This window comes from Physcomitrium patens, chromosome 9 (assembly GCF_059467195.1).
Source record: "Physcomitrium patens ecotype Gransden chromosome 9, ASM5946719v1, whole genome shotgun sequence".
Taxonomy (NCBI): Eukaryota; Viridiplantae; Streptophyta; class Bryopsida; order Funariales; family Funariaceae; genus Physcomitrium; species Physcomitrium patens.
In genome coordinates, this window is record NC_143418.1 from 17,700,074 (window position 1) to 17,724,695 (window position 24,622).

The following is a 24,622-nucleotide window of genomic DNA, read 5'->3' on the forward strand; positions in this document are numbered from 1 at the left end:
CTCCATAAGTAATCTTGAATTCGAATCATGACAAAGACATAGTCCAACGGCCTTGGCGACGATTCAAAACACGTATTGACATAAAATATTCAAGATTCTTGTAATTTGTATACACTGTGACCGGGTTAGAAGCACCTTTTAGATAATGGTGCCATTCTTGAAATGAATCCATGCTTGCAAGAAGTTTTTTGTCATGGATCTCGTAGTTGATCTCGATTGTTGAAAATTTTCAAGAATGAAAAGCTATTGGGTGAAGTTTATCATTTGTTTTCATTTGTGACAAAACGATATTCAAAGCAAAATCCAATGTGTTTGTTTCCATAAAAAATGGCTTAGAAAAATCATCGTGATACAAGATTGGTGAAAAAACAAAGGCTGTCTTCAAAGCTCCAAATGTTACTTTTGCTTCTTGATTCCATTGAAGTTTGTCTTTGCAAGTCAAACATGTAAGTAGAGCTGCAACTTGAGAGAAGTCTTTGATGAAGATCCGATAGTAGTTGGCAAATCCCAAAAAGCATTGGACATCTCTTACCGTTTTTGGGATCTTCCAATCCATAATAGTTTGAACTTTTTTAGGATCCATCACAAGTTCGTCATTTGAAATGATATATCCTAAAAAATCGACTTGAATAGTATGAAATACACACTTTTCTCTCTTGGCATAGAGTCTTATATCTTTTAATTTTTGTAATACTTGGCGAACATGAAGTTCATGTTCTTCTGAGTTCTTAGAATAGATTAAGTTGTCATCTAGATAACAGACAACAAAATCATCTAAAAACTCTCTAAAGACATCATTCATTAGATGTTGGAATGTTGCTAGTACATTTGTAAGTTCACAAGGCATGACGTTGTATTCGAAATGTCCATACTTTGTTCGCAACGAAGTCTTCCATTCATTTTCTTCTTTGATGCATACCAAATTGTATGCTCCCTGTAGATCTATTTTTCTATAGATCTTAGCTTGATTCAATTGATCAAGAAGTCTAGATATCAAAGGTAGCAGGTACCTATTTTTTATAGTAATTTTATTTAGACCTCGATAATCAACACACATCTGCAATGATCCATCTTTTTTCTTCACAAATAAAATTAGAGATCATGTTGGAGATTTGGAATGGCGAATGAAGTTCTTGGCAAAATTCTCTTCAATATCTTCCTTAAATTCATGCAACTTATTTTGAGATAAATTGTAGATTGGTCCAAATGGCGGTTGTGCTCCTTCTTGAAGGTCAATTGAGACATCATAGGGACAATGTTCTAGAAGAGTATCCACATTATTTTTTTCAAATACATCTTGAAAATCTTGATATTGGCTTAGAATGCCCCTTGAAGTCTTTCCACCAATAGAAACAAGTGTGGCATAAATGACACAAGATGATCCATCTTTTGCAGCATGCAAGAAAGCACTTGCACCTACAAATATAGATTTAATTATATTAGACTTATGACTTTCTACTTAATTAACTACACTCTTAGTTATACTTTCAGAAAATTCAAGACTACGAGAAGTCCAATCTATTTTAGAGTTATATTTTTTTAGTCATGGTAAATCTAAAATGATTGGATTAGAAGGAGATCTAATGATATTAATTTAACTTGCGATCTTGGAGTTGGATAGCTTTGGGGTTGAAGTTCAATCACAAGTTGTACTTGATTGATAAATCTTCTAAACTTTGATCTGGTGCCATCAAACTTCTCGGATATGACAATTTTTGGTTCACTAACAAAAGAAGGGCATTCCACTATAATAAGAGAGACATGATTTGGTGCAGATATTGAAGCAGCTCCAATTATTTCTATATCTTCACTTCATGCCAATCTTGTTGTTCCTTATAGTGGTAAATTGAGTTGATGCATCACAAGCATTAACTCACTCAATTGCTCTTGCATTTGTGCCATTGCATTCTTCATTTCAGCAAGTTCTGCCATAATAACACTTAGAAAAGAGAAGATGTCTAATATCGCTCAAGACAAAGAGAAGAGAGGACTTGAGAACAAAAAAAATACTAATGACAATACCAGTTTAGAAGAGGGTAATTGGCAACTTCTAATATACTTATGTCTTATCAAGAATAAGGGATAATCTACTCTTAATCAAGATTAGACAAAGCTCTGATATTGTAAGTGTATTCTTGTCAATCTGTCAAGGACAAGAACATAATAAAGACAAATAAATAAGTGAGATTTTTTTTATAGAAAGATGACAAAATAGAAATAACTTGATATGTATATTAAAAAAAAAAATGGAATAGCTATTACTAAAAGACAACAAAACTAGAGACCCTTAAAACTAGTCTGCAAGCAAGAAAGGAGTTGACAGTAGTGAAGAAGGCTTCACTCTTATCTCTATATATACTATCTAACTAGGGGCTACGTGGCGACATTCTATAGGACCTCCAATATATGTTGACTTTGTAGGACACATGCCTTAACTTATAAGGCAAGTTTTTCTACGTGTGGGCCCCATAGTTAGCTTGGTCTTCAAGCTAACAACATGTGTGGCACATGGCCTACTTGTTGACCATGTTTCTAATCTAAAAAATCAATTAAAGACACTTGTAAAGTCAAAGCAGCATCTATAAAGGTTCTAAGCAGCTTCTGTACCAAATACTATAGAATTAACTTATTTTTATGTACTTTTATTTACTTCTACCTATTTATACATGTAATTATTGGTTTACATGTGTATGTTTGTGATACAAAATCTCAAAAAATGTTATACATCTCTAAATATTTTTGAAATCTTCTAATCCATGATAGTTTGAATCTTCTTAAGATCCATGATTAGCCATCATTGGAAATGATGTATCTTAAAAAATCAACTTGACTAATATAAAATACACACTTTTCTATCATAGAATATAATCCTATATCTTTTAGTTTTTGTAATATATAACAAATAAGAACTTTATATTTTTTGTGTTTTTAAAATAGATTAAAATATAGTCCAAATAATAGATAACAAATTCATCAAGAAATTCATAAAAGACATCATTCATTAAATATTAAAAATTAGCTAATACATTTGTAAGTCCAAAACGCATGACATTACATTCAAAATATTCAAATCTCTTTTGAAATATAATTTTTTATTCATTTCTTTCTTTAATATATATTGGGTTATATTTTCTTCATAGATCTATTTTAATATAGATTTTTGTTTAATTGAATTGATCAAGAAGCCTTGAAATTAAAAATAGAAAATACTTATTTTTATGGTGATTTTATTGAATCGTCAATAGTCCATATACATCCCTAGAGATCTATCATTTTTCTTTACAAATAATTTAGGAGCTCCTATTAGAGATTTAAAATAACAAATGAAGTTTTTAATCAACTTCTTGTTAATATATTTCTTGAGTGTAGCTAATATTTTTTGTGATAGGCTATAAATTGGTCCAAAAAGTGGTTGAACTCCTTCTTAAAGATTGATGGAAAAATCATAAAGACAATATTTTGAAAGAATATGTACATTATTTTTTCAAAAATGTCTTAATAATCTTAGTATTTGTTTGGAATGGCACTTAAAAATTTTTCTTTATCAAAAATATGTATGGTATATAAAGCAAAAATTGACCTTTCTATTGAAGCATTCATAAAAGCTTTTGCATCTACCAATAAGAATTTGGATATATTGGACTTATAGATTTCTACTTAATTAACAAAATCTTGGATTAAACTGTAAAAAAAATCAATATTATAAAAAATCCAAATTATTTGGAAGTTATACTTTGGAACTTAGCTACAATAATTCTAAAATAATTATATTAAAAAGAGCTTTAATTACATTAAATAGTATTAAACTATTATGACCACTAGTTACTATATCTAAAGGAATAGTTTTATGTGTGATATCTCTAAAAGACAACAAATGATCATCAATTACTTTTACTTGCATAATTTTGGTTTTTTAAATTAAAAATATTTCTTATTTTTTGAGAAAGTTTTTTTTTATAAATTAAGATGAGGCTCTTAAATCTAATAAGGCTAAATTTTTGTGATTTTTGGTCTAAAAAATATTTCTATTATGAAACAAAGTAAAAGATCTAAAAAGAAGATATGACCTTTAGTAGGTGTTATAATGATTCCAATTACATAGTTCCTATTATAAGTAGAGAAATTACTTTTCCAACACATCATCTTTTTTGGTAACTATGCTTTTTATTTTGTAGTTGTGTTGCTTCTTCAGACAAGGTTAAGCAATAAGCGTAGATTTTCCATAATATAAGCATAATTTTAATTGATAATATTGAATTTTTTTTTTAGTAAGAAATTTGAAATGTATCATGTCAATTTGCATATATTTTAATCTTGATGATTAAGCTTCTGAGAATTTAGAAGTTGTCATCATAACTTGATTTATACCTCACCAACCAAGTCTTTGTTCTTGACATCTTTCAAAGAATTGATTGTTGTATACAATAGCTTAAACAATAAATTTTGCCAATGAGTCTATTCTTAATATTATTATCGATAAAGCATTGACATTATTTTTTAACCTATATTGAAATTCATTGATATGGGCCTTATCATTTCAATCCATGTCGCAAGCAAGATTTTGGAATTTAGTAGCATATGTGATAGCTAAATATATCCTTGTTTTAAAAATAAAAATTTGATCTTTACTTTTTTTAATTATTTTTTCTAAATATAGCTATGAAGACTTTTAAGAATAAATTTTAATCATAGAGTAGTCCTAAATCATTTTCTATTAAAAGTGCAAACCAAGAGAGAATACTTTTAGAAAGAACAAACTTATATAGACCTTTATATGCTGTAGAAATCCTTAAAACTTTGCTCTTGTACCATCAAACTTTTCTAACATGTTCATCCTTTCCTCCTTCATACTTATAGTAACAAAACCTATTGAATTCAGTTGTGAATTTGATCTACTTGCTTCTCTCAATTATATAACTTCTTAATGTAGACTTTAAACTTCATTATTGACTTCTTTCATAAGTGTTGGAATACTACTTCTATGGCTCATATTAGAAATACTTGAGATTTCCATCCTAAGACTATTGACAAGCTTATATAGATCTGCAATGATTACAAATCTATTCTCACTTTTTTTGAAAGTAGCATCCATAATTTTTTGGTCTATAAAAATTCAAAACAAATCTATAAGTCAAATTAAAGGAAGGTAATTTGCAACCTCTAATATCAAATGAAAATTTTTACATAGAAGGATAGTCCACTCTTTTCAAGAAAAATATCACTATTAAGAAACTAGAAGATTTGATTGAAAGTAGATAGTCCCTAATCTTTAAAACACAACAATAGAAGTAGAGTAGTACACTCACTTTTAAAAATAAGATGAGAACAATGAATTAGCCCTCTTGTCAAACTATCAAAAAGATGAATCTCAAAAAACTAAAACATCAATACACTCTTGTGTTACTCAAAAGAGCTAAAAAATCACTCAAAAATGATAGGATATTAAATTAGAATATTATTGCTAAAAATAAAAATCTTAAAAAATCTTAAAAAAATACTAAGGATTAAAAAGGAATTGACAAGAGTGAAAAAGGATTCATTCTTGTCTCCATATATAATATCTAACTAAGTTATGTAGAGAAATCCTATAGGATCTCTACCATGTATTGAATTTTTAAGACATTTATCTTAACTTGCAAAGCAAGTTTCTTATATGTGTGCCACATTGTTAGCTTGTACCATAAGCTATCAATATGTACAATACATAACTAACTTGTGGCCAAGTTTTTAACTTATCAATCACCTATAAACATAAATAAAGATAAAACTGCATCTATGAAGCTTCTAAAAAGCTTCTTTATAAGATATTATCAAATTAACTTATTTTTATTTATTCATAATATCTACATAACTATTACAATAAATACATATGTCTATGACATAATATCATTTGTAATTAAAAAAATTACTTGTTTATAGATCTATGCTAATTTATTTTAAGTTCTTTTTAAATTAGTTCATTTTATTTTATTTTATTACTTTTTATTATTTTTCTAAATTTATATATTAAAAATAAAATAATTTTCTTTATATTCTAGAAGCCAATCACACAATTCTAAACCTCGCTTATTTTAATTGATAAGCTCTATCAATTTTTGTAAAATCATTTTTAGAATAAATAATTATTTAATTTATAGAAATATTTGGCATGTTTTATTTTCTTCAATCATATCAAAGTCGGTATATCTAATCCTCCATATAACTAGTCTTACGTCAAATTTGAAGTAAATCAATCATATCCAAAGCAAAATTTTATTATAAACCATGCTATCATGTGTAATAAGGTAATTTAGAATAGCTTACTAAATGCTTTGAAATAACCCTATTTCAAATCTGAGCTAATAGTTCAACAATAATAATAATAATAATAATAATAATTAATTTTTTAATACTTAATTTTTTATTTTTCATTGAATTTTTTAAATTTTATGTTTTTATATATATATATATATATATATATATATAATAAAAGTAAATCAAATCAAATCAACTCAATTAAAAAATTTTAATTTTAATTTTTTTTAAATATAGATTAGATTTTTTGAGGTTAACATGAGGTATGTTTATTTGGTAATGCCTATTCATAACTCAAAAGAAGAACAAACCACAAGTTATGAAGATCAAAATAATTGTAAATTATTTTTGCTAAAAAATGTATTCAAGTTTATATGAAACAACATAGATAAAATTTATAATATTTATAATATAAAATTTATAAAAATTACATGTATGTGTGTATATATATATATATATATACACACACACACACATATATATATATATATATATATATATATATATACATACATATATTACCATAAAAATCCATAAAAAGAAGATTTTTTCAAGGTACTTGTCAATTAAAAATATTGAAAGAATTTTCACTCTTCTATGTGACAATCTGCTTTGTAGAAATTAATTACATGTAAACATAAGTCTATTCTATATGTAGTCTTCTGTTTGGATGTTTTATTTTTTGATTGTCTAAAATACAACTTTTAAATTTGGTTGCTTGACTATGTTCAATGATTACTTTAAATTTATTAGTCTTGCTTTGTGATTATTGAAGATTTACATAACCAACAATGAAGGTTTCATTTAGGATTATTTTTGCCTCTAATTTTAGTTTATTTTTTGAATCCTCTTTCAGGTACCCACAGTCAAAAAGATGCAGAAAGCTCTTCATTCTTGTACGGTATGATCATGAGAACAGTTGTGAATTGGTATATTCAACAGAGCCAATGTCAGGGCAGCTGGAACCCATTTCATGAACGATGCTTTCCTGGCTCAATGGCTCATTCATTAAATGGATATTTTCCCTGCAGGCCAAGGAGTGCGTGCTCGGGAGAGACTCCAAGTCACGTCTGAGTTCGCATCAAACCCGCTGGCCATGCACTTCAGGTGCATTGAATCGATGCATTCAACCGTGAGATTGCCGCCTTCAAAGGGAACAGACAGATCAAGGGCCATCCCTACGCATGCACTCAATACTCAAAGGTCATACCACCGAAACAGTGGCACGTTCAGCTGAAAAAAGTGGACAAAAGAAATAATGCGTTGCTCTGTAATCCACAAGCTTAATAGTTTCTCTGCAGTCTTGCTCGTACGGAGGGATCCGTGAAGCCAGCATCCAGCACGAAGCATCCAAATCGTTTCCTGCTCTGAGATGACTTCATGTCTGGACGTTATCAAGGAGAGAGAGGGAGAGAGAGAGAGAGAGAGAGAGCATGATAGTGGCGGACACAGCCAACACCACCAGGAGTTAAGCATTTGGGAAAAGATAGCAGCGGTTGAGTTGGGGAAGCATTCGGTTAGCAAGTAAGGAAAAATCTCCAGAGTGCGCACACCGGACGCATGATGCACAGAGTTAGGTCCCTTCACAACGCTCGTAGAAATATCTCATGCAGGCGGTGCTGCAAAAACCAGGAAGAGCCACCAGAATGGTGCTGGAAGCACTTCTCCGAGCAACCAACAGCGGCGCTTCGGTAAACAGCCAGTCCGGTGCTTCAAAGCGAGCACCAAGTATCTATCATCAGCACAAGCAAGCAATTGCATCCACGTCGGTGTTTAGGATCCTCTTATACGCATCGTTGCATGATTGGTCGAACGAATCCTTTTATCTAAAGTAAATGTAACTTTAAACATTGAAATAGCCTTGAAATAATCTCTATTTTCCACGAATTCACACAAATAAAATGTTTCAACAATTCCTACCCCGATTCTAGGATCATGAGTTCCGATACTCCCTCTCTCTCTTTGTGCCTCAAAGCTGACTGACTGGTCTCCGCCACGTACGCGAAGTTGGATCCCACGAACCAGTCCACGTCATCAGTGCCCAGTCAGACGAATGGATGAATATAGAGTCTAGATGAGGCACTAGACGACTGATTTTCATCCTCAAATGATGTCGGTTGGGTGGCACGGAGGCTGAGGTGGACAAGAGATGTTTGACCAGGGCCAAGAGGGGGCATCTTTTGTGAGCATCTACCTGGAATCTTCTTCCCCATCATCCTTCTTCTTCCCCAGCCACCTTTGTCCAGATTGGACGTGCTCACATGTCAGCCAATCCAATGCCAGATAAGCTCCACCCCAGGAAAAGCATACTATGTGGATGAACAATGTTGGATGAATTAACGATGGATGATACTTTGGTGCTTGAACCAGTCAAGCTCAGCTCGGCTGTCCGGTGGGTGGGTGCTTAGTCCTTCCTGGACCACCTCATCCTAATCCACGTAAGCATTGCTGGTTAATAAAAAAAAAGTATGAAATGGAATGATACATACATTTATACTGACGAATTTCAAAATGTTGTAAACTGGAAAACTAGCGTGGAAATTAGCTTACAGTCTAACAACTACGATTGGATCACTGTATCCTACATGAAAAACTAGAAAAAAAAAAACAAACAAACAAAACAAACAAACAAACAAAACAAAACAAACAAACAAACAAGAAAAATAAGTTATCCATTCATTCTTTTTATTTTTATTTGCAAACTTATCATTCTAAGTTTCAGATAGCTCTTATTTGTGTCTGAATAAGTCTTATCAACAAATCCAAAAATAGCCATAAAGACATAAGTATTTTTCTTTTTTTAAAAAAAATTTAGCAGGAACCAATATAAAAATAAAATGATATAAATACTCTTATTTCTAAATGTCAGCCAATCTAATCTGCACAAATGTCTAAAGATTGAAAATTTACTAAAATAAAAATAAAAAATATTAATTTATATATTTGCATGAATAAATTCCACTCCAAATTCTGACAAATGTATTTCAAAAACGTAATCATGTTTTACCGAGATTCAAATAATAATTAATCAATGTGAATTAAAGCAGTTATTTTTTATTTTATTTTATTTTTATTGAATTTCAACATTGATTTCAAACACTACCTTAGCTTTATCTCCTGTACTGTACATATATCTGTATGTTTCTATGTAGGTACATGTACACACAACAAATATAGATGGAGAGAGAACACCATTGACATTTTTTAAATGGATTTTAGTTTATTCTGTTTTTATGATTATTTTTAAATAATTTGAATTTATCATTATGGAATTTCGTACATCTAAATCAATCAATTAAAGTATTTTTCTTCAAATCAGTGGAGACATACATTGGTAGTTAAATATAACAACAGTGGTTAAATTGCATTGTATTAGGTTACAAGTATTTGGCAAACAAACAAACATAGCACAAAGAGATATCATTTGGAAAATGAACCCAAAAAGTAATTGATGCTTTTAAAATGTGTATCCTTTGGTTGTTAAATTTAAATCTATCATCATGATCAAAATATTTAATATGTATTAAGCTTGTATCATTAATACATTCAATTTATAATAGTAATATGACATTGGTTTGAGTTTTCTAGTGCCATTTGATTTGTAACAAATCACCATACATGTGTAAACTAATATATATATATATATATATATATATACAAATGCATGACCTATATTTTTATGCATGTTCAATATTATAAATATACACGAATTTATTTTCAAAAAATGAAACAAGAGAATATTTTTATTAATAAAAACACCACTCCCAAAGTTTTTAATATTTCTATTAATTAATTTAGAACACCTTTTTACTTTTGATTTGTATTAGGGTTTGATGCAGGTGTTGAGCAAGGGTTGTACTTATGAGCATAGTTTTATCAGGGTAATAATATTGAAATTTGCAGTTTTGCAGTACAGTTCTCTTATTTCCTACTTCTTCTTCTTCTCCTTCTTCTTTCCTTGTTATATACATTGGAGCTGATGTTGCTCTTGAATAACCCCCTTTTTCTTTTTAAACAATAGAGCATTGCAACAATTATAACCATACATGTACACAAAAAATCTCAAATTTTCCATGTGTATGTTTGAACTTCTGAGATTATCTTCTTAAATGATATCCATTATTATCTAATTGGCTATGTTGCTAGTATTATTGTTATTATTATGTGAGAAAGTGTAAACATGTGATTTTCAAAGAATTTGATAATTCATTTAAATTTAATGACGCACATCACAGTCTATTATTAAGTCTACTTTTTTATGTGGGATGTTCTTTTTACAATGAAACCTTTCATTTGTAGCTCATAAGGACACACTCACAAATTGAACCTTCCTAGATCATTTCAAGTAATGTTTTTTTTAATCTTTTTTTCTTTTCTGTTTACACCTGTGATATATACAAAGACGACTTTTCAATAAAAATATAATGAATTTGAATGTGACTTTGTTAATGTAAAGCATAGTGTGAAATTTTAAAGCCTAAATTACAAATTACATCGAAATGTAGGAGGAGGGAGGGGGTTGACTAAGGGAGTGGGAACATCAAAGTAGTGCTTTAACCCATTGCTTCTTCGCGAAATAAAGTTAAAGTGAAACCCTGCTCAACTCAAACAGGTCTATGAAATCACGTGATGACACCTACACGTGAAGAGCCAGGTGTACCCATCATTCCAAGTGGCATCGATCGGTGCGCCCAAGTGGAACCAACGTTGAACACGACAGCAGGGGATTCTCTGGTGTCGAATGAGAATCATTTCGAGGAAATTCTCTCGATCTACTGCCTATTGTCATTCATTCTCGAATGTTCCATTGTGCGCGGTCACGGGCGCTGGTAGGATAACAGTTTCTTATGAGCGGTGATAGGCGTCACTTTTGGTGGTTGATCCGTATCGTAGTTTCTCCAGGTAGGCAAAGATTTCTCCAACATTCATCTCTTTTTCAGCATTCATTTCCTTTTGAACCGAGAGAGTGTTAACAGAAATTAATACATGTACACGTTTGTTTTTATAAGTTTTATATTTTTTAAAAGTTGCGTTAAAAGCAACTTGCAACTTGAAACTTAGACCACACACTCTGTAGTCCCTAAGAAGCTTCCATAAAACCTTAATAGCTAGTATTTATAGATGCAATATTGAGATCATCTTCATCTCTTGTCAAAACCTTTTTTTGTGTTTCAATTTTAATTTATGACTCTTTAGATTCTGTATCATTTATAATATCTATTGTAGTTTTTTTCTATTTTACATCTACCTCTTATTTTTCTATTTTCTCTTTATTAGTGATATAAGGGTGTGTTAGTTTCTTAAAATTCTATTGTGGTTCATGCATTTAGCAATAATATTATTACTAATTTCATTCATGTGTAGGTTTATTATATTGATAGACAATTGTAATGGTTTACAAATAAGTAATATAGAAAAAACAAACAAAAAATCTATTCATTTATTAGTGTCTTCAATCTTAACATTTAACAAAAAAACCAAAATTGAAGAGAATAAATAAAACTATGCATATACGTATATATATATATATATACACATAACAGTTAATTAATGTAATTGATTTTGTAGTAGTTGTAGGATTCAAATTCAAATCCTGGTAGAATATATCAAAGATCACCTGACCAAGCTGCCATATTGAGACGTCTGCATCATTTCATTATTTCAATACAAATCATATATGTCATTTATATTTAACAAACATGTGTTTTTAGCACCATAATAAAGTAGATTGAAATACAATAAAATAAAATAAAAATACATACCAAATAATGCATGAATGCATTGCTGTCATTATGCCATTAAAACCCAAATTCAACCATAGAAGGATTCATTATTACAAGTTTCAAATAATTATAGTTTTTGATAATAATAATAAAAATAAACCTATGGGCTATTGTATGCATTTGAATCAATAGATTATTATTATTATTATTATTATCTACCATCTAGTGAATGAAATGGATTTAAGTATCAAAACATAAAAAATAAAAAATAAAAAACTTGTTTATTTTTTTTATAAATAATACAATTTATTTTAAATTTAATGAACAACCTTTAGCACTTGTTATTCTAAAATAACGCTGAAATTGGTATTCACAGTTATTTAGAATGTATATATATATATATATATAATTAAAATCATGAATATTTTTAACAACACATTTTTGTTTCTATTTGTAAAATTTTGATCTTATAATACATGTTTTGAATATATTAAATTCCTCAATATGTGAAAATGTATTTCAAAAAATGATTTATTAAAAAGCAATTTAGTAATTTCGGAAAAAAAAACCATGTTTTTTTGTATATTCAAATACTAATCTTGTATTTTGAAACCTCAATTGCTATTGTTGAAACAGACAACATTCCATTAAACCATATCATAGCCAACTGATATAACAAACATAGCTTGAAGACTACGTTAATATTCATAAAATGTTATAATTTTATATTAATACCTGTTCCTCACGAATTTATTAACTTTAGTGTGGTCTTTTTATTTGATTTTTTCTTTATAAACCTTTCATGCAACACAATTACACATGAGATTTGAACACAAAATTCACTACTAAGATTAAAAAAATCACAAAATTCCAACACTTTTTGGGTGAACTTAACATGAAACCTCCTCTTCTGTATGTACAACAGATACATAATTTTATTTATAATATTCTGTTTTTCAGAAATTGCAGCTGGTTAAAAAAAAGCTCACTGTTAAATACGAACTATTTGCTGGTAATTGTCAATCAAGATCTAAATCAGTGCTTAGAACGTTGCAAGGACGGTGGGAAAAGGGTGATAGCTTTGATGTCAAAAGATGGGTCATTCATTCACTGTGACCCAAAAATATTGAACAATGGGAGATATGCATTTCTGTTCCCCATGAGTTGTCATCTGTTATCATGGGTTCCCAAAATTGGGAACCCACTTGGGTGTGGAATCTGTCAAAGGCACCACCAATGGAGTCAATGCAGCTCATGAATGGCAAGCATGGCATGTCGTCTGCACAGAGGGCAGTTCCCATGATCACCACAAATGGGGCAGTTTCTATTCAAGCCGTAGCATTCCGCCACGAAAAGAATGATGCAAAATAAAACCCAAAAACCCTAAAAAGCAAACGAAAACAAAACAAACTACTAGCAACAACAAGCATTTATCACACAAGTAGAAGAAGAGAAAATTCACAAGCAGGCAAAAGGAAGGAGGGAAGCAAAAGAAGCCCACTAACGGCGATCACTGGCACTGCCACGCTGTCACTGTCTTGAGACGCATTCAATCCGAATGGGCCACTTGGGAACATTTCGCAGTCGCTTCCAACCAAAACGCTCCAGGTAGGATGCGATGGGGGCGGGAGCGGGGAGCGACTGGGGGTCGCAGATCTGGCTGGAGTGGGTGAATGGCACGATTTTAGGGCTGCAGGAGAGCCAGCCACCGCAAGCAGTGTTGCAGCGTGTTGAGCCATGGGCAGGTCGAAAGCAAGCACGCAGTGTCGAGGGACCATCGAGAAGGGAGGAAGGGCCTGGCGCCGCGATCATGGACGACGTCGCTGCTGCTGCCCACGGAAAACCAAGAATAGTAATATAACTTAATAATAAGAATAATAATACAAAGTATTGGTTTCCTATGCTTGCTGATTCCTGGAGGGGGAGATGTGCTGGCATACGTCTGCTCGTTAGCCTCCGACGTGGTGCCTGTATCCGCTTCTCGACCGAGGTCTGGATGTTGTTCTTGCTCATTTCAGCAGTTGAGCCAGCGTGGGTTCCTTGCTGCTGCTGCTCTAGAATCGCGTTCGTTCGTGCCTCGATTTGAAGGTGAGAAAGTGGACATTGAGTGTGTGAGTGAGTGAGTGAGCGAGCGAGAGCGAGATGATTAGTTGGTTGGTTGTAGGAATGGATACCTGTCACCAGGCTTGGTTTGGAGGTTTGGAGTGTCTGTGGCGAGTTGTGTGGACGAGGGTGGAGTAGGCGTTTTGTGTGTTCGATTTTGGTCAAGGACGGGGCAGTGCGGGAGAATTGGTGGACGTGTTTCGATTCGATCGAGAGGTTTTCAGATTTGTGGTAAGGAGATTTTGCTGGTAGTTTTGGAAGTGTTCCGTGGTTTGACTCAGTCTTGAAAGAAGTTTTTAGACGAGGAGGTTTGATTTAGACTCGATTGACCTAGTACTGATGCTTGGAGGGCGGAGGCGTTGTCTGGATGCGTGCCGAGCCAAACCGTTGTCATGTAAGCGGCACTCTGGCGTTCATGTTTATTTTTTTATTTTTATCTTCGTCTCACTTATCGGATTTCATGGAGGAGGTTCAGTCTGGAGGTTAGTGTCGTGGATTGATGCTTTTCGGCCAAGAAAATGTTGTATTTCGGACCGCAGACCTTTTCTCATGGACCAATTCTTCCCTTGCTGCTCTATCATTAGATGAGTGTTTCGTTCGGAAGATGTGTTCGAGCAACACTTTTGTTTAGTGTGTACGGTTTGACTGGTAGAAGTAGCTTGCCTTTTTAACGAGGATTACGTAGCAAGCAGTGCTTCCTTGAAACCTTTCTGTCGATTGTAAGCTTGTCAAAGCAAATATAGACTTCCCTTCTTCTGTGCATTGAGTAAACCCCGTTTTGTATTTCAGTTTCCGATGTAGATTTAAGCAACTCGTGGAGGACTAGCAGTGGTGCAAAATTGTGTTGCGAGTAATAGTCATTGGGTTTGCAGGTGGACTGAATCCTGGATTTCGGTGTAATGGCTGTGATTGCATAAAGTACAGCAGGGATGAAATGTTGGAGGCTGTAGTATGCAATATTTTATACAAATGTGAGCCGTTTAGCTGCATTGAAGTAGTGACTGAAAATGACCAGCGGAGCCAACAAATGTTTGTGATGTGTAACGTGTGTTGAGCACTTAAAAGTCATATTTGAGAATCTTTCGTACGTCAGCGTAAAAAAACCCTTTTGATGTACGAACAGAGTCGAAATTTCCAGCGAATTGATTAGAGCTTGAGTGGCAGTTCTAATACATATATACTCGCGTTTTTCATTTTTCACTTGCTCAACTGTCTAGGGTTTTCACAGATTAGCTAATCTATTAGTAATTAGTGCCAGAGATAGCCCAATCTCCAATCGATTAGCTTTTTTGATCTCTTAAACGGGATATCAACCACCCTAAGCTCTCAGTTGTACAATCTTGATACTGAAGAGCTTGAAATTCGTGGACCGTCAGACCTTCCGTCGTTCAAGTTCAGAAACTGTATGGGTAGAGAAGTATATCACTTTAATGGCAGCCGTTGAATTTGAGCTTGTGGTTTGATGAACATATGATTTTCTGAAACCAGTGAAGTTTTGTTTGAGTTGTGAATCCTGTGAAGTTGGTTTGTTTGTAATTCACTTTTGCAGTCTGGAGATCTGGGGTGAGGTCTGCAGTGTTTATTGCATCTAGGTCGTGGATTAAGGACTAAGCATCTTTCACAAGTAACTACCGTCTAATACATGTTGCTATTACGTCTGTTGTATTAGTGCGTTGCTTTCGAATCAACTGATGAATCGGTAGAAGAAGGTTTGTGTGAAGAGTAGCGAGCATACCGTGCACTGTGTGTGAGTTCTACTGATCTGGCGGTCATGGAATGAAATAAATGAATTTAGTATTGTCTGAACTTTTTTCACTTCCATGAAGGAGTGCAAGGAAATGTGTATTCAAGGTATTGAGCTGTAGATAATCTGGTTGGGAACATATGACCAAGTAAAGTCCTCTACTTACTTGGCTACTGTACGTTCTTCCTGCATGTACATTTATTTGGTATAGACCCCCCCCCATATGAAGAGTTTGCGCAAGAAATATCTGTCATTCAGTAGGGCAATAACTGTTTGGTGCGAACTTTTTTTTGTTTTTTTGTTTTTTTGTTTTTTTTCAGGAAATCACTTCCGAGATTCTTACGGTTTTTCGACTGTAGACCAAATCAACATGCAGACTTGGTCTAGGACCTTCGCAGCTTGTGAAAACTTGATTGTAAGTGGCAAGTGCTTCTCTTAGTGAAACAAGTGCGATTTGCAAATTTTTTCTCACCCAAATTGCACAACCACGAAGTTGATTTGACAGAGTGCATCTGTGAGTAGATTGTACGGTGTTCTGACTCATTAATAGAACGAAGACTTTTCCAACAGACGGGTATATTATATAGCCAAGATTCCGTTCTTGAACAGATTGGCAGCTGTAAACTCAAACATGGGCAACATGGTTGTGACTTATGGAGCATATCCAACATTGGGCAAAGTGACCACTGCATTCTGCCTGTAGCTTCGTCTGGTACTTAAATTGCAGACCTAGAACTCAAATCAAAAGCAGAGTTGGCTCTTTTTTTTTCACAGAGCTACTGCCTTGGTATAGAGTCCTGAGGATCATCACTGTGAAAAAGGACGAGGGTTGTGTAAGAACAACTTGTCGATACTTACCTCATGAGATATCAGATTGTTAGTAGATACTCTGGAATCAGTTGACATTGACAGCATCTTAGGATGCTACTCGGGAATGGTATTAACGAGCTTCCGTATTTATCTTGGTGATATCATACATCAGCGAACGTTCAGGCATGCTCTCAAGGTAGACGATGGGAAATTTGATTCAGCCTGCAATATAGAGAGGGATTGATGAAGGATGTGATGGCGGAAGGAGAGAAAGTCGCGGGGGAATCTGAGAAGCGCCCTTCGCTGTTCTCTCAGACAACAGAGGAAGAAGCAAGAATTGCCGTTGAGGCGGCAGCTGCTGTGAGACCTCGTCCTTCTATAGTTGTTTCAGCGAAGAATCAGCAAAGTTCTACCAGCTTTCTTAAACTCAAGAGGAGCTTTCAAAAAGCTATTAAATGGCCTAATAATCACAAAGATAGAACTCAGAGGAATCTGTTCAATCCAGAGGTGCTCACTCGTCAAAAGAGACAATGGAGTGAGTTACAATTGCAAGCATTGGTGAGTTCTGAATGCTCTTCAATGGTGAGGTCGCTCTTTCGATCTTACATGTACCTTTTAGGTTGAGAAGTCATTTTGGATAAATCGGAGCAGAGCGAATTATTCTTTGTTGATGACTAGACAGCAGTTCTGTTGCTGGCAGTGGTTAAATGTCACTTTTGAAGTAGACTTCAGTTGTGTTTTTGCCATTCTGTTTGAATCTTGTAGTTTCGTGCATACCCTTCCAATGAGATTGTGAAAGGAATGGTCTAATACTTGTTTTTGTGATTGAACTCTGTAAATTATTGATACTTGTTTAAGTGTATGTCATTCAAATGGTGTTTGGTGATTTTTACATTTGCAGGAAAGAAGGCATCAAAAGAAGGAATCTACGTCTTTCTTTGAGCATTTTGTAGTAGTCGGCTTGAGACCGCATTCTGATGTTCGAGCAATAGAGGCTGCGTTTGCTAGGAAAAAGTCATGGCAGCGAAATCCAGGAAAAGCAAGTTTAGAGTTCGTCAATCAAAAAGCTCCTACACTTGAACCGGAGGTTGTAGCAACTATGACATGTTGGAAACACACTTTAACATGTCTTCCTGAATATGTTTGGCTTTGACATACTAGCGTTGATGCTGAAACATCTCCCAGCATTAACGTAGTCTGCAATGATGATGTCTCTCAAATTTAGCCGGTCATTGACTGGGACGAAAGAGCTTCCAATAAATTTTGGTATCATATTCATTTATTTACGGTGTTTCTCTTTCAGGTCTTGTTTAAATATCCCCTTAGCAAGAGGCTTCCTTTGAAGAGCAGTGAGCTGCCCCACTTTTGCTTTCCTTCAGGAATTGAGGTGCGTACGTTACAGACTTCAAATGTCCATCACCCATGATGTTGCACTATTCCCGCCTGGATTGTTGGTTGCGTTACTGTACTGTGCTGTTATACGTTTGTTATATCTTGGTACAGTAGAAAAAAGGTTGATCCTCAGTTATTAAGTTTTGCAACGGGTGGTTGTGCGGAATACAGGCTCGAGTTTTGGAGCGGACTCCATCTATGAGTGAACTTAATGAGATTATGTATGGGCAGGTATGTAAAAAAATTGAAATTATAGACTATCCTTCTCAAAATAGTTGATTCATGATTTTATTTTTAGTCAGCAGCAAGGCTGAAATCTACGGAGTTTCTGGTCCTAGTTTTTGAATTATTTTTATCTGGTATTCTTAATGGACAAAGTCGAGCCTGTAATAGTTGTGATCTGATCCAGTAATAGTCTATTTTTGGATCCTAGCCGGAATTGATTATAAAGGTAAGCTATGCTGACAGGTTGAAATTCTTTTTCCGAAGTGAAATTGATTTAGTCTTATGTCCCATTTATTTTCCAGATTCATCAGAATCGAGACGATCATTCATTTGTTTTCCTTCTTAAGGTTAGCAGTAAATGTGCCTTCTCTCAGCTTCATGCCTTGGTTCTGTTGTTGTTGAAGTTCTTTTGACGGTCGTAGCTTGCTTGCGTCTTACTTTACCAGATGTTTCCATTAGAAATTAGGTTGGATTATGCGGACTGTTTTCTTCCTTTCTAATTAAGTTAATCTGTGCTTACCAGGTCGCAGATAACGCTACTTTGTATGGAGTGTGTGTATATGTTCCGGAAATGGTACAGAGGGCTCCAGCATTTTTCTCTATGAGTGCCGAGTTATCCCCGCAGCGGTCACCTCGTGGGCGTTTCTTAATTTCTGCCCCGCGTTGTTACTGCTTCCTCACTAACCTTCCTTACTTCGATCTACATTTTGAAGTGTTGAACAGGTAAATTCATGGTCAGCATCATAGTTCATACAGGACTTCCCTCTTGTAAAAACGTTAGAAGGGACTGTTTGAAGTACTTGGAGTTCTGGATATCCTTGTGGTGTTGATAAACATGCCTGCAGCTATGTAGGAATCACGCCATGCAGTTGGCATCCATTTGACCTTTTCGTTGATCTGACATTGACACTAGTCTTTTGTATTTTTTTTGTTTCGTTGTTTCAAAACTGATAATCCCGCTTACATTGTTATTGTTTGTTTTGCTTCATAGCATTATTGCACAAGAGCGACTGGATCGCATTACGGAGTGTGTTAATGAAATGAGTCTCGTAGAAGTGCCACCCATGGTGAAAGTGAGTAGTAAGAACCACGCTCGACAAAGTTCTCCTTCTGATGACCCTGACGGATGGATGGAGAGTGCGATACCTGTAGATAGTGTCTTTGGCGCCACGGCTGCTGCAGCAGGTCTAATTTCTGCCAGTGAGATGGACTCATTCGCATCCAGAGGTTCTGGTCACATGTCTCCTGACAGGACTTCAGAATGTGCATCATCGGAGTCTTTCTCTCCTCAAGCAGAACTTCAAGAGAGTGGACGTGCTGCGGATGCTGATAGTCTAGTGCTGGATTCTGGTCTGGACCTGGAAAATGGATTTAGAGGAGACATGGAGGTAACGTTTGCATGGCATTTTAAAAAACATTGGTGTTTTTCTTCCTCTTCGTGGAGAAGGGGATGAGGTTTAGGTTTGTAATTTTGATCCTGGCTTGGCCTTACTAGCTTGCAGCATGTGATACAATTTTGTAATTCTGCAGGTACACCCAGAAGAAATCTTAGAAAATACTGCAAAGCTTTCAAATGGTGATATGAAAACACCGCCTCCAAACGGAAAGTTAGAAAGCTTAGTGGATATGGGGTCCAACTCAAGTCTTGGCACCATACCACCTCGGTCTAGTAGAGGGCATGAGCGTGTTGACAGCTCTGAGTCAGCGTACAGGTATTTGTATTACGGATTCTGCCAGACTTCTTGCAAGTTTTAACATATGTCTCTACGGGAGGCGCAACAGCTTCATGAAATGTACGGGAGGCGAGAAGGATACTACTGATTTGATTTGGTCGTATATCTATTGCAGCTATGGTTTAAACGCTGACTCTCTGCGAAGTAATGATTCTGACGATGAATATGACGACGACGCCTCGGCTTCTGGACAGGAAGACATTTTCGGAGGTGAAGCAGTTCTTGCTTGGGCTGAGGTATGTGTATTTTATGGTTACTTTGGTTTACTCGTGAAATTTAAACGACCTTCGAGAGGAAGCCTAAATAGTCGCTTAATCTCGAATTGTATAATAACTAAATGAACAAACCAGCTAAACAATCATTAAAAGTAAAATAATCGTAAATATTATTTAGGACACACGCATACACACATGTATATGAGTTTGGATTTTGCTTTCGATTTGTAAAGGCTTTTAAAAGAAGATAAGTTTATCGGTTTAGGATGCATTTATCTCGATTTGATAACTGTCAAAATCTGTGTGTCAGGCCCATAAAAACGATTCCTTGCGCGTGGTTGTCGCTTATCATCGGCTTCCTGTTCCTGCGCGTGGCGAGACAGTTCAGTTTCAACCTCTAGAACACTTGTCACCAATATCTTTCACCAGAGGGGGCAAGGCAATTCCCAGCTTAGTGAATGAAGTGGTGGACTTGAAGGCTTGCAAAAGCAACTTGGAACTTGTAGAGGTTATCAGTTGCTACTTTACTATGTGTTGCAATATAGGGATGTGCAAGTGTTGTACGATCCTCATTATTCAGCCTTCATCTTATTCTATTTTCCAGAACAATAATTTGTGGTGACAACAAAAGTCCTAGTATTAAGTCTGTCTCATTTTAGCCGAAAAATATGCTGTACTTCTTGATGTGAATTTTGAGGTTTTGAGCTCTTCTAATAAGTATTTTGATGTCGTAAACAAAAAATTTCTTGACTTAAGTCTAACTTTCACATTCATAATCAGGTATTCAGAAACGTTTGTCAAACTTGTAGTCGCCTTCTGTCAGCTAGCAGCATGTTCATAGATGCAATTGAAGTTACTTTGGATGTTCTTTCATTGAATTTATTTCCGTCTGTACAAAAGGTCATGTTGTTGAAGGATGTGTTCTTGACTTCAGGCCCGAGCAGCAGCAATGGCTGCAGAAGAATCTGAAGAACTAGCTGTATGGTCAATCGCTGTAATTTGTAGAGAACTTTCTCTTCAGAATGTAAGGAGACTGTCTTACTCTTCCGTCATTAACTTTATGTGCTTGCTTTAACCGTTCTCTCAACTGTAAAGACTTTTCTAGGAGGTCGCGAGCATGCGAGAAGTTTATTTTTATTTTTATTTTTATGTATTTATTTATTTATTTCATATTACATTTGTGGATAATATGCCAGGTGCTGGCCATGTTTGCGTGTGCCTTGTTGGAGAAGCAAATGATGGTCATGTGCCCCAATCTGGTTAGTACAATTTATTCCCGTTTTGAGTTATTGTTGAGATCAGCAATGTCTGTTTCATGCCAAGGGGTATGGTTAGTAGAGCGGGTTACCGTGCCACCTGGGTTCAAGCTGTGAGGACAACCTTACTTCGTGGCGCACCAGTGTTCTATTTCGAATGTTTGGGAGAATTCGTAAACTAGCAATGTCATTTAATGTTGGTGACTGAAGATTAACCTTGTATGTCTTTCGCATCTATTTTCATGGCAGGGGGTCTTGTCAGCGGTGGTATTGGCGATGAAGCCTATGATTCGACCATATGAATGGCAGAGTCTACTTCTTCCTGTGAGTGAATTGTTGTCACCGAATATCTTACGGGTTGAGTACTTAAGAACAGATTTGGTGTCCTGTATTCTAGATCTTGTCTCCATTACTCCTTGAACCCCCCCACAGATGTGGTTTACTGAGGAGTGATATTTGAGCCAGGGGTTGGTGTTACAATAGTTTTATTGGTAACTATGTAGCCCGTCATACACGTCGATACTTTCTTCTTTTTTTTTAAGTTAGATATACTGTTGGGGCATGCTGGAGAATAAAAGTAGGAGAGAACTCCTTCTTGCTAGAGCATTCTCGTCTGAAAAATTCTATTCGTCATCTCAAAATTTTGATCTTGGTTAAAGTTCCTTTTGCATATATCGTTGTCCTCATCAGATCCTTCCAAACAATATGCTGGATTTTCTGGATGCTCCAGTACCCTTCATTGTAAGGATTCTGCTCTCTTGCTTATGTTTTTATTCAATTTCATGATTTGAAGTAGGAATCTCTGGTGCATCTAGTCTACAGTAGACACATTTTGCTGAATGAACACATTGGCTCTTTTCTGCTCTAGTTTACGTGCAGTGCTTGTGGCTGATCTTTCTGACATTCTTAATGCCGAGTTATGAGCACTGAATGAGTGTGCTAGTTGAAGATTCATGTGTAGGTGGATATGTTACGAGAGATAAATCTCATATCCTTGTTGCAGGTTGGCGTACAGCACAAGACCTCGGAACTGCAATCGAAGGTGTCACATCTTGTTCGTGTTAATGTGTCAAAGAACAAGGTGGCTTTCAAGAATAACTTGCTACCGTGAATTGTTTTTCTGGTGGTCGGTGTTCTTTTTGTCATTTTTTCCACGCTAAGTTGGTCTTAGTCCACTCTTGTTCTTGCGTTCCTTTCAGATTATAATAAGTGCTACTATCACATAATATTTTCTTGAAGGTAGACGGTTTTAGACAGTTTTTATGATTTTTCAGGTATCAATGTCTTCAAGCCCGCCCCTTCCTGAGTACAATAAACTGGTGTCTGAGTTAGAACCATTCCACTCACAACTAGCGTCAGAGAGTGCCTCAGCCAGAAGGCATCCAGTTCATCATACCAATGAAGCTCAGGTCTGCGCTCAATTTTTGCCTACTAACATGTTGATCATTCTAATCCTACAATGTCTTAAATCTTAAATTGATCGTAGTTATGCGTTTTACATGTGGGCAATTTAAAGAAGCCAATCAGTATCTGGCTACCTGTATTTTCATTTAATGGGCAGGAACGTACGAAGTTAATTCTAGCTGCTGATGTTGAATATGCTTTCCCAGACTAAGGCAGTGGAGGGGTTTCTTCAAGTATTACGAAAGTACTGTACAGAATCACTGTGCAAGAATTTGCGCGCTCACACTATTACTAACGTGCAATCTAATAACGATAAGGTAAAGTTTTCAATACTAGTTTCTCTTCATGCATTATTAACGAATGGTCGAGACATGCTAATCTATTACACTTTATCCTTCCTTAAACGTTTATCCGTGTGTAAAACAATTCATGATCATTCTGTTTAATTATTATTCTCAGCTTCTGTATTGGTTATTAGTTGTTTTATGAGAATGCTTCAGCACATTGCACAGCATCAAGGGGAGCTGTTCAATTTCACACGAGTATTTCACGCATTGTACCTTTATAGTTACTCTCTTCAACATTGTTAGTATCCCCTTCATCACGATGATTGAAGAAAGGAAATGAATATTACACTGCTACATAATGTTACTATTTAAAGCATGCTTTAATTCATGAAGGTGAAAGTGGAATATTTTAATGCGAAGTTGGAGTCCATCTCTGTAGTGTGTAAATGATGTCTTTCGTGACGTGGACAGGTTTCTTTGTTGCTGAAGGACAGTTTCATTGACTCATTTCCTTCACGTGAGCAAGCATTTATCAAGGTATTTGAATAAACAATGTATAGTTAATGTTTTACAGCCGATTTAAATAGTTTCACACTGCTTGACTTACAGCAGCTTCACCCCAAGTGCACTCATTTTCATCAGTGCTATCTGGGGAATCGTCATGGTTCACTCACAATATCCGGCTTGGTTGCAGTTTTTTGCAGATACACAATTATTTTCTGTATACACCGATGCCGTGCTGTCAAGCTTCCAGAATAGTTGATACTATTGTATACTAGCGCTTCTTCTTTCGCAGATCAGACATCGGAAAACTACTTATCACAAGAGGGGTTAGGCTATTTCCTTTTGACCTGCATAGGTATCTGTGTTAAGGAACGGCTGCGAATCTCAAATTGAGTGGCATAATTCATCCGTCAAGAGGTCGTGAGGATTTAATTAGTCTGAGAGAATGAAGTTGGAGGTGAAAAGCCCTGCTTCACAGCACGGCACTATTAATATCAGATTCTTGGTCATTCAGGAGTAGATCTTGAGACGCTGTGGAAATGCTTTTGTAGATAGAATGAGTGCAGTTGTGTCCATGTTTCTGCACTCTTTGGCATGCTAGTCTTACAGTTAACTCTTCGATGGCAAGCAATCTGGCTAACCGGATTAGTATCTGGTATTGTTTGGTTGCAACTGAAACCACTCTCGACTTCAATCTGTATGTCCTCTGGGAATTGACTCATTCGCATCATTGACAAGGCTAGTAAGCAAGTTGACTGCACTTGATTCACATATGTGAAGAGTTGCACTTGATTCGTATTTGTGAAGGGTAGATGAACCCAGCACATGAACACACCAGTTCCATCTACTCGGGGATTAAAAACTGCAATTTACGTTCTGTGTGTGATTGTACCTCCATGTGTTTCTAGTAGATTTCCTTCAATTCGAGGCAT

General features: G+C 35.1%; 1 protein-coding gene across 16 annotated transcripts; it reads left to right on the forward strand.

Moving 5' to 3' along the window:
- The first annotated feature begins 13,930 nt into the window (after window positions 1-13,930).
- LOC112287105 (uncharacterized) lies at window positions 13,931-24,450 on the forward strand. Of its 16 annotated transcripts, none has more exons than XM_090253345.1 (22): window positions 13,931-14,351; window positions 16,185-16,279; window positions 16,474-16,576; window positions 16,847-17,232; window positions 17,576-17,761; window positions 17,978-18,061; window positions 18,238-18,297; window positions 18,594-18,638; window positions 18,815-19,014; window positions 19,283-19,679; window positions 19,822-20,003; window positions 20,140-20,260; window positions 20,550-20,747; window positions 21,174-21,263; window positions 21,436-21,498; window positions 21,745-21,819; window positions 22,186-22,236; window positions 22,499-22,576; window positions 22,770-22,904; window positions 23,106-23,216; window positions 23,658-23,723; window positions 23,881-24,450. In XM_090253345.1, the coding sequence occupies exons 4-22, from the start codon at window positions 16,918-16,920 to the stop codon at window positions 23,947-23,949; spliced, it is 2,526 nt and encodes an 841-aa protein (XP_090109471.1). In that variant the 5' UTR covers window positions 13,931-14,351; window positions 16,185-16,279; window positions 16,474-16,576; window positions 16,847-16,917; the 3' UTR covers window positions 23,950-24,450. The 16 variants fall into 16 exon arrangements, 15 of the variants coding, with proteins under 15 accessions (XP_090109471.1, XP_090109470.1, XP_024385557.2 ...); XM_090253351.1 differs by having other exon boundaries at window positions 13,967-14,105; window positions 16,435-16,576; XM_090253347.1 differs by having other exon boundaries at window positions 13,967-14,105.
- The last annotated feature ends 172 nt before the right edge of the window (window positions 24,451-24,622 follow it).